We start from the raw sequence: 14,890 nt of genomic DNA, 5'->3' as shown, positions 1-14,890 counted from the left end.
CCTGACCTCAGATGATCCACCGGCCTTGGCCTCCCAAATTTCTAGGATTACAGGTGTGAGCCACTGTGCCCTGCCAATTTCTTCATTTATTTCTAAGAGGCAAATATTATTATTATTATATTTATTTATATTTATTTATTTTGAGACAGAGTTACAGTCTTGTTGCCCTGGAGTGCAACGGCACGATTTCGGCTCACTGCAACCTCTGCCTTCCAGGTTCAAACGATTCTCTTGTCTCAGCCTCCCGAGTAGATGGGATTATGAGTAGCCACCATGCCTGGCTAATTTTTGTATTTTTAGTAGAGACGGGGTTTCATCATATTGGTCAGGCTGGTCTCGAACTCCTGACCTAAGGTGATCTGCCCACCTCGGCCTCCCGAAGTGCTGGGATTACAAGCATAAGCCACCACGCCTGGCCATGCAAATATTATTATTCACATTTTACAGGTGATGAAATTAAGGCTTGGAGAAGTTAGGTAACTTGCTTACAACTAAGTTAGGTAACTTGCCACAAACTAAGTGGTGGAGCAGGAATTGAAGGAATTTAGGAAACTGGAAAACAGACCCTGCTCTTAGCTTCTTATACTGCTGAAGAGATCATCTAATACCATTTTATTGTTTTACATGTGGGGAAATTGTGACATAGGGATGTTAAATGACATTCCATATCACACCCCTAGCCAGATCTAGGGTTTTTTTTTGATCCTTCAGATTTATTGTCTCTCTATTCCAGTATTGTTTTGTAACTAACATGACTAAGATGTAATTAAGTTTAGTCTACTACTTGTAGAGGAACAAGGTAAGATTGATTAACTCTTTTTTAACTTTTAGGAGGTAGAGTGTTAGGTGTAAACCTGTGTAAACATAATAAAGGTGCTCCAGTGAGCAGAGCTGGGATCCTGATCCGGGAAGGGTCAGCCGGTCCTCTGGCCCATGAGACATCAGTCCTGGAGTCAGATATGTCTTCTGTACCATGCAGTCCTGGGAGATACACTTAGAAATGTGGCAGGTCTGGTGTCTGGAGAGAATGATACGTTTATTACTGTTCCAGTTAACCTATTTCTGCTTCACAAGTATCTCCAAATTTAATAGCTGAAATAATGTAGTATTGTATCATCCACCTCTGTGGGATGACTGGGCTTAGCAGGGCAGTTCTTGCCTTGTGGTTGCAGTCAGATGGCGGCTGAGGCTGGAGTCTTCTGGGGGTTTGACTGGGATGGACATCCACAAGGGCTCACTCACATGGCTGGCAGGTACTTGAACTTCTTCTAGCCTCTTACCTTTGTCCATTGCATTAATTATAAGGTTCTGCCACCATTTTTTAATAAGTTCCTATTGATAGACATATATTTAGTTTCCAGTCCTTTGCTATTACAAACCAAATTTCAAGGCATAAGGCATACTAAATATACTTTTAGGGATAAATTTCATGTTTAGGAATTTACAAAGATCCCTTCCTTTCTGAGAAGTGAAATAGTCTGGCAGAAGCTAGCTTTGTCAGCCATGATTTTTTGCCATTAAATAACCTTACATCTTCTTTCAACAAGGCTCCTGAAGACTTTGAGTGTAATTTGTTAGTATCTGATGGCTGGATTGGTCATAAGGGTGGTAAGCAGCACTTAATGGATTGGAGGGTGTGCCACAGGATGAATTCCCTACCTGAGCCCCTTCTTGGTGACTCAGCTTTCCATGCTGTGAAATGGGGAGAAATGGAAAAATTGCCTTTGCTGAGGGATATGTGGAGAATTTCCATTTTTGCTCTAAGAAAACCAGAGGAAACGTCCCCTTGAGAATTAGGTGTGCCCTCAGTCTCCAACCCCTTCTCTCCACTCCCATTTTCTCCCCTGTTTTATAAAGCTTTATGGCAAGTCATGGTGGCTCACGCCTGTAATCCCAGCACTTTGGGAGGCTGAGGCAGGAGGATCCCTTGAGGATAAGAGTTGAAGACCAGTCTGGGCAACATAGTGAGATTCTATCTCTAAAAAAAATTAAAAACAAACAAAAATAAATAAAACACTTTCTATCTTCATCAGATGATCTACTGGCCCTGTACTCCCTTAAATTGTCACTGATCTCCCTTCCCTGTGCCCTTTAAGATCTTATTCTTTTCAAACAAAATAATACCGATGATTTGAGATTTTCATTCTAGACTGCAATAGAAGGCATCTGTATTGCATTCAGAGCATTTTAAAAATAGGAATTTGTCAAAAAGATTAAACAAGGGTTCATGTTTGAACTATGGTTGGTGAGTCCTTAGGCACATTCTACAAGACTTTCAAAAGACAGTTGCAGGTTTTTACTAATTTTAGTTGGAATTACCAGGGTAATTGTCTTTGTTCTATTTCATTAGCCCCTCACTACCACTCAAATGTCCTTGTGTACACTTGGTCTTTAGACGCTCAAAGTACTTAGTGGAGCATATTTAGTCTTTTCAAATCCCTTCAAGGGTGGCAGTGAGCAAGATGGGGACGGCCGGGCAAGGAGGAGAATGTGATCTGCCTGGGTGATAGGAAAGCCTTGGGCAGAGGTGGGCAGCTGCAGTTCTGGGGAGTGAGGTAGTTGATGAGGATCCAGGACAGCCACCCAACTGGGTCATCGAACTCAGCCCCTGTGATGTTCCCCCTTTGTCTTCCAATGGTTCCCTCTTGCCCTTTGACTACATTCCAGCTCCAGTAGGGCACTCAAGGTAGACTCCTAAGGGGATCTTGCTCTTCTCAGCTACCACTGCTCTCTTCATTAACTGCTCTTCCAGGCTCAGGCTAGCCATGCTGAACCACACACAGTTCCCTCTTTCCCACCGTCCTTTCCTGGAATGTTCTGTGCTGTGCACCCTTTTTCTTCCTCATCTTTGCCTGGCTAAGGAGCTCACTTCCTCTGGAAGCATCTTCCCTGGTGCTGTAGGTCTGGGGTAGGTGCCCCCTCGGACCCCTGGGCCTCTCAGATGTCAATGGCTGTTGACTTGCCTGCACCCCCACTAGACTGGGCAGCTTCCTAGGGACTGAGGATTAAGCCATCTCTAACTGTATTGCCTCCAGCTCTAAGCACAGGGCTTGTCACAGATCAGGGATGTATCAATGTTAGCTGGGGCAAATTAAGCTCCAAGCAAAGGAAAATGAACTAGTGGAGGAGGCTGACTGGAATACCCTGTTCTGGGGTCTTGTTCCTCCCTTGAGACTCTCTGCATCCTGCCACCTGCTCCCAGCTGCCGGTCAGCACATACTGATTGTGCACTGGCCCTAGACTAGGCTTGGAGCAATGGGTAGGGAGGCAGGAATGGGACTGAATGCTTGCTGACCATCCTCAAGGTGTTGAGTTGAGAAAACCAGATGAACTGTGTGTATAGTGAAACTTGGGAATGAGATGGAATATAGCATGACTTCTCAGGGCTAGTGTGGCATGTGCACCAGCTGCAGTGGCATCTCCTGGGCTCTGGTTAGAAATGCAGCACATCAGACCCTACCAGATCTCCTGAATCAGAACCTGCATTTTAACAAGACCCCAGGGGAGGCATAGGTATGCTGGAGTCTGAAAGGCACTGGTTTAAGTGGGACAGTGAGCAGTTTAGTCATGGGCTGCAGTACTTGGAGAAGGCTGCATCGGCAAGGGAGCAATTGAGCTCCCTTGAGTCCTGGGAGGGCAATACCCAGGGTGGATGAAAGAGGAGAGTATTTGAAGCTGGGAGAGTGTGGAGCCAGGAAAGGACCAGTCTTCTTGCTAGTGATGAATTTTGGCAGAGCAATGGGATCCATCTTCTAAAGGATCTGATTTGGTAACATTCACATCACATGTTCAAAAGTTACCAAATCAGATACTAAAATTGAACACAGCATTTTTATCACCCAGATGTAGATTCTATGTTCTTCCTTAGCAGCAGCGAAGGTGGTAGAAAGCACTGGGCAGGGAGTCCAGATCCAGGTCTGGTTGTGGTTTTGCTGATAACAAAGCTGTGGGTACTGACCAAGCTGCTTTACCAAATGATAATTTTATGCGTTTGTGATTTTGTGGGTCAAGACAAAAGCCGTAGGCATGGCTCTGCTAGGCAGTTCTACTCTAAGTAGGGTTAGCGGGGGCCACTCATTCAGCTGGTGGCAGCCCTGAGTTGGGATGGAGAGTCCAATCAGGCTTTATTCATATCTGGCTCCTCCGTGTGGCCTTTGGCTGTCCACACGGCTAGCTTGAGCTTCCTCACAGCATGGTAGCCTCAGACTTCTTATGTGGCAGCTGGCTTATAAGAGGGAAGAAGTGGAAGCTGCAAGGTCTCTTAAAACCTGGAACTGGCACATCTTCATTGCATTCTGTTGATCCATCTGGTCATAAGGCCTGCCCAGATTCAAGGGGAGGGAAAACAGTCTCCATCTCTTGATAAATGGAGCAGGATGCAGGCACAAGGAGGACAGAATTGAGTGTGGCTCTCTTTGGGTACTGTCTATAATATCACATGCCAGGCTCCATGACGTCATCAGGACCCAGACTCCTTTCTGCTCCTCCATCCTCAGCACACACTTCCACCTCATGGTCCAAGGTGACTGTTGGTGCTCTAGTCAGCAGGAAAGAGCGAAGGAGGAAGGAGGCACCGTTTGCTCCCCTTCAAGGAGATTTCTATTTCATTGGCCAGGTAGTCCACGGCCATGCTGTCTTAGTCCATTTTGCGCTGCCATAAAGAATACCTGGGACTGGCTAATTTATAGAGAAGAGGTTTATGGCTCATGGTTCTGCAGGCTATACAAGAAGCATAGTGCTGGTGTTTTTTTCTGGTGAGGCCCTCAGGAAGCTTCCACTCATAGAAGGCGGAAGGGGAACAAGTGTGTCACTTGGTGAGGGAGGAAGCAAGAGAGAGGGGAGGAAGTGCCAGGCTCTTTTTTTTTTTTGAGACGGAGTTTTGCTCTTGTTGCCCAGGCTGGATGCAATGGCGTGATCTTGGCTCACCACAGCCTTTGCCTCCTGGGTTCAAACGATTCTCCTGCCTCTGCCTCCTGAGTAGCTGGGATTACAGGCATGCACCACCATGCCCAGCTAATTTTGTATTTTTAGTAGAGACGGGGTTTCTCCACGTTGGTCAGGCTGATCTCAAATTCCCGACCTCAGGTGATCCACCCGCCTCAGCCTCCCAAAGTGCTGGGATTACAGGCATGAGACGCCGCGCCTGGCCGCCAGGCTCTTTTAAACAGCCAGCTCTCCCATGAACTGATGAGAGTAAGAACTCGCTCTTTACTACAGGGGCGGCACCAGGCCATTCATGAGGGATCTGCCCGTGTAACCTCCCACCAGGCCCCACCTCCAACACTGGGGATCACATTTCAACATGATATTTGGAGGGGCCTAACATTCATACCCCATCATATGCCTGTAGGATGCTGTAAGGACAGTATGTCCAGCTAGAAGTCAGAGGTTTGTTCTAAGGAAGAAGGGGAGAATAAAAAGTGGGAGCAACTGGCCGGGCGTGGTGGCTCATGCCTGTAATCCCAGCACTTTGGGAGGCTGAGGCGGATGGATCACTTGAGGTCAGGAGTTTGAGGCCAGCCTGGCCAACATGGTGAAACCCTGTCTCTACTAAAAATACAAAAATTAACCAGGCGTGGTTGTATGTGCCCCTGTAGTCCCAGCTACTTGGGAAGCTGAGGCAGGAGAATTGCTTGAACCCAAGAGGTGGCGATTACGGTGAGCTGAGATGGAGCCACTGCACTCCAGCCTGGGCAAAAAAGTGAGACTCCATCTCAAAAAAAAAAAAAAGGTGGGAGGAACTGCCAATTGTTACTTCACCTTTCCCAAAGCCAAAACCTGCTTGAAAATTTTAGGGGCAGAAGCCGCAGACAGGGCAGCCTCAAGACACAGGGAGGTGGGTCTCTTGAGTGAGCCTACTGGATCTGCCTGCCTGCCCGGGGACCCTCATGGCCTCTCTCTGCCCCCAGTTCACCACAGGCACGTGCAGCGACTCGGTGGTTCACAGCTGTGACCTGTGTGGCAAGGGCTTCCGTCTGCAGCGCATGCTGAACCGTCACCTCAAGTGCCACAACCAGGTGAAAAGACACCTGTGCACCTTCTGCGGCAAGGGCTTCAACGACACCTTTGACCTGAAGAGGCACGTCCGCACACACACAGGTGAGAAGGGAGTGCGTGCTTTGTTCTCTGTTTTGTTATTCTGGCCAAGAGCTCCTGTTTCTTTCCCACCAAAGAACCAGGTTGAGACCGTGGAACAATGTTGTGTTTCTAGAAAGATCACAAGATGCGGATCACGAGGTTAGGAGTTTGAGACCAGCCTGGCCAACATAGTGAAACCCTGTCTCTACTAAAAATACAAAAAAATTAGCTGGGCGTGGTGGTGGATGCCTGTAATCCCAGCTACTTGGGAGGCTGAGGCAGGAGAATCGCTTGAACCTGGGAGGCGGAGGTTGCAGTGAGCCAAGATCACGCCACTGCACTCCAGCCTGGGTGACATTGCAAGACTCCATCTCAAAAAAAGAAAAAAAAAAGAAAGATCACAAGATGATGGGGCATTAGGGCCAACCCTTCTGGGTTCACCTCCTCACTCTGCCACCTGCCGGCTGTGTCACCTTGGGCCAGGTGAGCCACCTTTGGTAGCCTGCCTTTTACCCCTGTAAAATGGAGATATTGATGTGAGTTCTAGCGAGGCTCAAAACGGATCCCTGGCTGGAAGTATTCTGAGAATCATGATGCATGGCACACACGCGGGGCCTGCCATAGCTCAGCCACTTGGTTCTGGCTGCTGGAATGTGGTTCTTGTGGCCCCACAATGAGTATTTTATGCTTCTCTCTTGGGACATAAGCCTGTCTCTGGATAGCACTGTGTTCCTCCTGAGAGACAAAAAGGAGCTCATTGCCTTTAGAGCTGACCCGTGCCTCGTACTGGAGCCTGGCAGGCAAGCATCTTCCTCTTCTGGGACCTGCCTCAGTTTTCTGACTTAGGAAGTGGGAATCCAGGTTCTCCCCAGTTCCAGTTCTTCACAGAGTCCTGGGGGTGCCCTTGGCCTCTTGTCTCTGCCTCACTGCTTCTATCTGAGAAACACCTGGCCTCCATGCTTTCCCGCCTGAGCTCCATTGTCCACACCTCTGCCACAGTGACCCCTCCAGGAGAATTCTAAGGACTCTACTTTCCTGCTAAGAAATCTCCAGCTCTGAACAGAATGAAATCCAGACTCCTCATCTCTCATCTTGATGTGCTTTGTGTAAAGGCCTTTACAATGTGGGTCCCATCTTCAAATCCCCATCCTATCCCAGCCCATCACGTCCTATCCCATCTCATCCTATCACAGCCCACCTCAGATCAGCCCATCTCACTCCAACCCATTTCAGCTCATCCTATCCCATCCCATCTTAACCCATTCAACCTTATCCAGGCTACCACCCACCCTCCCAACAGACTTATAGAATTTACTATCTGCAGCCTGGGTGCAGTGGCTCCTGCTCGTAATCCTTGCACTTAAGGAGGCCAAAATGGGAGGATTGCTTGAGGCCAAGAGTTGGAGACCAGCCTGGGCAACATTGAAAGACTGTCTCCCCAAGAAAATTTAAAAATTAGCCAGGCGTGGTGGTACATGCCTGTAGTCCTAGCTACTTGGGAGACTGAGGCTGGAGGATCGCTTGAATGTAGGAGTTTGAGGCTGCAGTGAGCTGATTGTGCCACTGCACTCCAGCCTGGACAAGAGAGCAAGACGTGGTCTCAAGGGAAAAAAAAAGGGTTTACTATCTATAGTCCTCGAGCCCTTTCAGTCCTTGGTATTTTGGCAGGGAAGGGAAAACACTTTTTCCTCCCTCCAGATGGGGCTCCCAGCTACTCAGCCCTCACACAGGTTCCTTCTTAGGCTTCTGCATCCTATTTTCTAGTTCAAGTCATGCATGTTTGCTCTTAGAGGACTGGCCGTGAGCTGCCTCCCTGGTCTGGAAAGAGTTTCTGTCACCTTAGATAGTGGCTGGAATCCTAACATATTTCTTTTCTGTTTTCCTTTTTTAAAACTTTTTCTTTTCTTTCTTTTTTTTTTTTTTTTCTTTGAGACAGCGTCTTGCTCTCTTACCCAGGCTGGAGTGCAGCCACTGACTCCTGGGCTCAACTGATACTCCCACTTCAGCCCCCCTAGTAGCTGGGACTATAGGTGCGTGCCACCACTCCCAGCTAGTTTTTTTTTGTATTTTGTATTTTTTGTAGAGATGGGATTTCATCATGTTGCCCAGGCTGGTCTCAAACTCCCGGGCTCAAGCCATCCACCCGCCTTGGCCTTCCAAAATGCTGGAATTACAGGCATAAGCCACCACACCCGGCCAAAAACTTTTTCTAAAGAGACTTTTCATTTCAGTGTAACATACATCTAGAAAAGTGCAACAGATCCTAAGTGCCGACCTCAGCGAATTTAGGAAGTTTTACAAAGTGAACACACTCATGCAACTAGCAGTCAGACCAAGAAACAGAATATTTCCAGCCACTAGAAGTCACTACCCCTTCCAGTCTGCCTCTTTCTCTCCAAGGAAAACGACGGTTGCAAATTCTAACAGCTTAAGTTACTGTTGCCTGTTTTTGAGCTTGATGTAAATGGAATCCCATAGTGTGCTCTTTGGGTCTGGTTATATGGTTGCTTTTCCTAGCACCAGTGAATCAGTAAAAGTTTGACCTCTGTGAGGCTAAGCTGGCCATCGGGTGGGGGTGAGGAGAATGCTTAGGGAGTGGTGGAGGATCCATAGGGCAGTAGGGGGTCTTATAAGAGGCCTAGGGGAGATCTCGAGGTTGTCAAGGGACCCATCCTGCAGCAGCAAAGCTGGGCTTTCCTCCTGACCCCAGGGGCAGGAAATCAGGACCACTCCTGAAGTCGCTGGCCATTGGTGGCCCTGGAGGGTGTCTCAGCCCCTCCTTGAGGGTGTCTCAAGGACATCATCTCTGAGGATGTCCTTGAGGGCATTCCCTGCCTGGATGGACTCTGTGGTCACTCCCCCAACCCTGGCTTCTAGGACACAGTGCAGGGGGCCCAGGAAGCATGGCTGGCTGTTGGTACCTTCAGCTGGAGTAAACACTGAGCTGATGGTGTTGCCTCCCCTGTGATTGAGTTAATTCTCCATTGCTGGAGACTAAGGGAAATATTAGGGACTGGCAGCTTCTCAGAGAAAAGTTTACAAGTTGAGGCGGTCACATAGTAGTTAAGAACTCCTGATCTGAGTTAGCTGACTGTGAGACTTGTTCTAAATTATTCTATCTTTCACCTTAGTTTTTCTACCTCTAGAATGGGTGTGATCATTTTAATACTTGCCACTTAAAGTGATGGTTGTGAGGTTTTGGGGCCAGAATTACATAAAAGTGCTTCTTACATTGTAAGTGCATAGTAAATATTAGCTATTATTAGTAGTAAAATTGCAACAGTTGGCAGAGGCTTCCTGAGGCCTTGATGTGTAACAGGCCCTAGGATTCACCTCTGTGCTCATGGAGCTGTCAGCCAACCTAGGGAGGAATAACTCAGACATCTGACTCTGAGACAAGTGAAACAGCAGATATGCCAGACAGAAGAAAAAGTGGCACATGCCAAAGGGAAGTCCTGGGAGGTGGCTTGTTTCTAACTGCATGTCAGGGAGGCTTCTTAGAAAAGGTAGTCTCTCAGCTGGGCCTTGAAGGATGAGCAAGCTTTCTACAGCAGGACAGAAGGAGGAAGAGCATTGCTGATGAGGAGTGTCTTAGTTTGGGTTGCCCAAGAAGCAGACGCTGACACAAGGATTTGGATGTGAGCAGTGTATTTGGGAGGTGATCCCAGAAAACACAGTAGAGGAGGGAGGGGAGGTCAGGAGGGAAGACAGCCAATTAGAGCTCAATACTAATGAGTGGGTTATCACTATGGGCAATGGAGGCTCAATCCCGCTGGAGATCCTCTGAAGAACCATATAGAATGCACCCCAGGTTGCTCAATCAACCCCCATCCCTCCTTGGGTGTCCATCCTGGACCTCCTGACTCCTAGGCAGTTCTCCCTTCACACTACCCACCCCAGCCCTTTGCAGGCCTGGAGAGCATCCTCAGGCAGAGAGATGCAGGAACCATCTGAGATGCCTGGCGATCTGCTAAGGAGATATGAGTGGGGCATCCGCCCTGGGAGGCAGAAGATTTAGCAAGTGAGGAGAGTGGCTCGGCAGAGACTGGGAGACCCTTCAGAGAGTAACACAGCTCCTGCAGGCAGAAGCAAGCCACACACGGTCACTCTCCTTCATGCCAGGTCCCCAGCCTTTATCCTGTCATCTCAAATTACCCAAAGCAGTTGGTGCTGTTGTTCCCTACCTTTTGCAGAGGAGGAAACCAGGCTCAGGGAGCTCATACAACCCATCAGTGGTGGAGCTGGAAACCAGAACTGGCTGGCCCTGAAGTTCATGGTCTTTTATCCTCTGTAGGGTCTCCTTCTCTGCCCTCTTTGCCTCCCAGTGCCTTCCTCAGCATTCTCCCTGAGGCAGGGGCCTCACCAGCCTGCCCTGTTGCAGTTTCTAGAAGCCTGCTTGCTTCTAGAGGAAGGTGAGATAAAGGGAAACTCAGACCTATTAGTAGCACAAACTGCACACTTCATCTTGGGGTTTAGTAGGTTGTGGAGGAGGCTGTGAGCGTGTGAGTTCAGTGGTGCCAAGATGTCCTCTGCCCACAGAGGAAGCAAGAAAGGGGGTGCCTGTACCCCCTCGGACTCCCAACCTGAGGTTCTCAGATTTTCTCCATCTCCTACTCTTCTAGTGACTCCTGTGAGGGTGCTGAAAATCATTTAAGTTAGTGAATGAAAATACCTTCCACCTGACGTTTTCCCAAAGGGCTTCACAGTTATCGCCTTAGCGGAAAGCCTAGGGCTTAGGAGGCAGCTAGGAGTGAAAAATCTAGAGGTGCGCTGGCTGGTCCGGCGGCCACTGGCTGTGTGTTGCTCTTGAGTCTCAGAGAAGTGGCTGGTCTAGATTGAGATGTGTTGTATGCGCAAAAGAGACACTAAGTTTCAAGTTGTAATGCAAAAAAAGGAGGTGTAAAAATCTCAATTTTTTTGTTTTTTTCTTTTTTGAGATGGAGTTTTGCTCTTGTCGCCGAGGCTGGAGTGCAATGGCTTGATCTTGGCTCACTGCAACTTCTGCCTCCTGGGTTCAAGTGATTCTCCTGCCTCAGCCTCCTGAGTAGCTGGGATTATAGGGATGAGCCACCATGCCTGGCTAATTTTGTATTTTTAGTAGAGATGGAGTTTCTCCATGTTGGTCAGGCTGGTTTCGAACTCCTGACCTCAGGTGATCTGCCCACCTCGGCCTCCCAAAGTGCTGGGATTACAGACATGAGGCGCTGCACTCGGCCAAAAATCTCAATTTTTAATGTGGATTTTACATTGAAATGGTAGTATTTGGGGCATAATGAGTTAAACAGAATATAGCATTAAAATTCATTTCACCTGTTTCTTTCTACTTGTTTGAGGCTTCTGCAAAATGTTAACTTATAAATCAGCTTGCATTTTAATTTCATTGGATGGCACTAAGATAACCTTTAAAAATTTTAATCATCATTTTGACACTTAAAGGGATGAACAAATGGAACTATGGAAATGTTTTAGACCTATTTACCCCATCCTGACCTGTTTTCTGATGAAGGTGTGTCTCCACGTAATAAAAGACCAGAAAGAGCAGCCGGGGGCTTCCTGACACATCAGCTGGTGGCAAGTTCAGAGGAATGGGCTTGCCGAGCTATCTCTTCAGCTCTGTCCAAAAGAGACAGTTTGTACAAACTGCAAAAATGTGGGTTTCTCAGATGATGTTTTAGTTCATGTGAACAAACTTCACCAGCTCCAAAAGACCTTACTGGAATTCAGTGGGAATTTGGTCTTACCTTACCTTTGTTGTTTCCTTGTTTGTTTTGTTTTAGATGGAGTCTTGCTCTGTTGCCCAGGCTGGAGTACAGTGGCTCCCATCTTGGCTCACTGCAGCCTCTGCCTCCTGGGTTCCAGCGATTCTCTTGCCTCAGCCTCCCAGGTAGCTGTAGCTGGTATTAAAGGCGCCTGCCACCACGCCTGGCTAATTTTTGTATTTTTAGTAGAGATGGGGTTTCACCATGTTGGCCAGACTGGTCTCGACTTCCTGACCTCAGATGATCAGCCTGCTTTACCGTTCCAAAGTGCTAGGATTACAGGCGTGAGCCACTGCACCCATCCGGCCTGGTCTTGCCTTTGATTGAGCTGTGAGGGTTGTATTTTTGCTATTGGTTCTTATAAGTAAATGTTGTATTTAGGCCAGACACAAAGATATAGACACTTAACATAAATACGACAGATAGTTAAATGAGGGGTATGTTTGTTTGCAGTCCAATTAGACCAGGCCATGGCCTGGACCCAGGGCCCAGGACCCTTTGTTGGAGAATTGTAGCTATAATATTGATGAGGTGGGCAAAGACAGTGAGGTAGAGAATCAGGGTTAATCTGCACCACCCCCCACTCCCCCATCTCTTCCTATCCCCTGCAATTACTGAGCAAACAGGATATCTAAGGAAAGACTCAAAACACAAAGAAATATCTTGGAAAAGATCCAGGGAAACTAGAACCTGAAAATGTCTTACATTAATATCCGAGTAGATGAAAGAAAAGATTAGGACTTCTTTTTTGGCTGTGAGTTCACCCAAGAAAGGTAAATCGGAGGGGGGTGTATGTGTGTGTGTGAGAGAGAGAGAGAGAGAGAAAGAGAAAGAGAACGAGAGAAAGAGGGGAAGGGAGTGTTAGTTAAATGGTGTCTTACTGAAGACTGGAAGAGAGAAACTGACCTGTGCAGAAAAACTCTGTAATATTTTGTGAAAACAAGTGGCTATTTTCAATCCAAATTATCTTAGATGGGGTTTGGAAGCGGCTTCCCATCAAATGGTTTATTGAGGGAGGGCTGTCAAGAGGAGCCTGTGATGGCAGAGGATGAGCATGGGTTTTGCTGTTAGCTGGAGTGCAGCCTCGACCCCATCCCAGGGGGGATCGGGAGTGTGAATGGACTCCACGATGGATCTGCTACAGGCAAGGTTGGGGCAGGGACTTTTTTACCCCCATTTCAGTCTGACGTTGGCTGAGGGCTGTCTGCCCTGGGCGAGGTCAGGCAGACACTCCTGAGCATCTGGAAGGTCCCTTGCCCAGTGCTGATTCCTTAAAGAAGGGGACAGCCAGAAGCCACACGACAGCTGGGGACATGCACTAACCCAGAAAAGCGGTCTGGATGGGAAGCCAGCAGCAGCCACTATGTAATTGAGGGACTTGCTGTACTTCAGTGAAGTTGACAGGATCACTGAGGCCAACATGGGAAATTCTGCCTGCTGACCAGCTCAAAATAGAGAGAGGGGACATGAGCTTCCAGGAAATGAATGTGTATTCAGTTCATAGCCTGTGAAAAACATGGGCCTTTATATTTATAGGATATATATAGCATTTATAGGATATTCTTTTGGATTTATTTAAGTGTTTTAGGTTGAACAGGCTAGGATGCTTCCTAAGAATGGCTCTCTGTTGAAGTAAACGATTTGCTTTGGGAGGGGAGGGAGGAGATCTGTATTTTAGAGGAAAAAATAATAACCAGCCCTTTCAAGCACAAGACTCTGCACTGAGTGTCCACACCCTCCCTACTCAAAGGGTGGTCCGCGGACCGGCAGTGCCAGAGTCCCCAGGAGCGAGCATGTGGGAAATGCAGACTATTGCTTCGGAAGTGCTCGATGTGCCAGGCCCATCATTTAAGTCCCGCATTTATGGAAAGTGTTTTATTTCGCTTATTTGTAAAATGACTACGTATTCTGTAAAAGATTTCAGACGATATAAAAAGCTGCAGAGAAGACAGTGTAAAGGGCCATAAACAGGTGAGAAGGGTATACACATCTGTGGGGCTCCCGGTTAAGGCTTTGCAGGGAGCCATGTGGCCCAGGGAGGTCATAAACCTGCGCTGGTTATAACGTAACAACGCTGGCTGGAATAAAGGAGGCAGTTCAGGGCTCATGCCATTCCTGGGGAAGCTGCTAAGTTCCACAGGGTGAAGCCGAGGAATTCCAATTCTGAGGTCAGGGAGGTGGGGAGGGGGCACTGGCCCGCCCTCTAGGGCGCCTTCTGTCCTTATCTTCCATCGGGGGCTACATTCAGAGGGAGGAGAAGGCACACAAATCCCATCTTGATTAAAGAAGAGAAAACAATGGTGTCTTTGTTTGGAGCCCAAAGGGAAGAATTGACTAGATTGGGAAAAATGCAGATTGGGAGATGTTTGGAGTGGGGCAGATGGAGAAGAAAGAGTCAAGTCACCTCCACCCCTAGTGGCCTGAATGCTGTCATGCGGAATTGCCTGGTCCAGTTAACAAACCCTCGCTTCATTGTTTTATTTTTAATTTGTATTTTATCTTAATTTGCTTTTTAGCTAAAAAGGTAATATGTTCATTAGGAGATAAAAGGAAAGAAAAAAATGTAAACTCCCTTCACATGCCAAGCCCCAGTTCCACCATTTAATTTTTTTCCCAAAAGTTTTTAATGTATATTGCTTTTTCATATAATATATATCTTGGAGCCAGGCGCGGTGGCTCACACCTGTAATCCCCGCACTTTGGGAGGCCAAGGCGGGATGATCACTTGAGGTCAGGAGTTTGAGACCGGCCTGGCCAGCATGGTGAAACCCTGTCCCTACTAAAACCACAAAAATTAGCTGGGCGTGGTGGCTGGCGCCTGTAATCCCAGCTACTCAGGAGGCTGAGGCAGGAGAATCGCTTGAACTCGAGAGGCAGAGGCTGCAGTGAGCTGAGATGGTGCCACTGCACCCCAGCCTGGGCAACAGAGTGAGACTCCATCTCAAAATAATAATAATAATAATAATAAAAGAAATCATGACAAAATTTCCAATATTGAGGGACTGTGCTTTTCCTATTCCTCAATTGATGACATTTGTTTCCATTTGCAGATT

The 14,890-nt window shown here is 47.6% G+C and overlaps 1 protein-coding gene across 2 annotated transcripts in view; it reads left to right on the top strand.

Moving 5' to 3' along the window:
- Positions 1 to 14,890, top strand: part of OVOL2 (ovo like zinc finger 2) — a 34,519-nt gene that overhangs the window by 11,391 nt on the left and 8,238 nt on the right. For both annotated transcript variants that reach the window (XM_054541612.1, XM_002829986.5), the window contains one exon: positions 5,910 to 6,099. In XM_054541612.1, the coding sequence (XP_054397587.1) occupies positions 5,985 to 6,099 (115 nt within the window). In that variant the 5' untranslated portion in view covers positions 5,910 to 5,984. The remainder of the gene's footprint in view (positions 1 to 5,909; positions 6,100 to 14,890) is intronic.

Source organism: Pongo abelii, chromosome 21, assembly GCF_028885655.2.
Source record: "Pongo abelii isolate AG06213 chromosome 21, NHGRI_mPonAbe1-v2.0_pri, whole genome shotgun sequence".
NCBI classification, from domain to species: Eukaryota; Metazoa; Chordata; class Mammalia; order Primates; family Hominidae; genus Pongo; species Pongo abelii.
The sequence above is the reverse complement of the archived record's forward strand: the minus strand, read 5'-3'. Positions and strand labels throughout refer to the sequence as shown.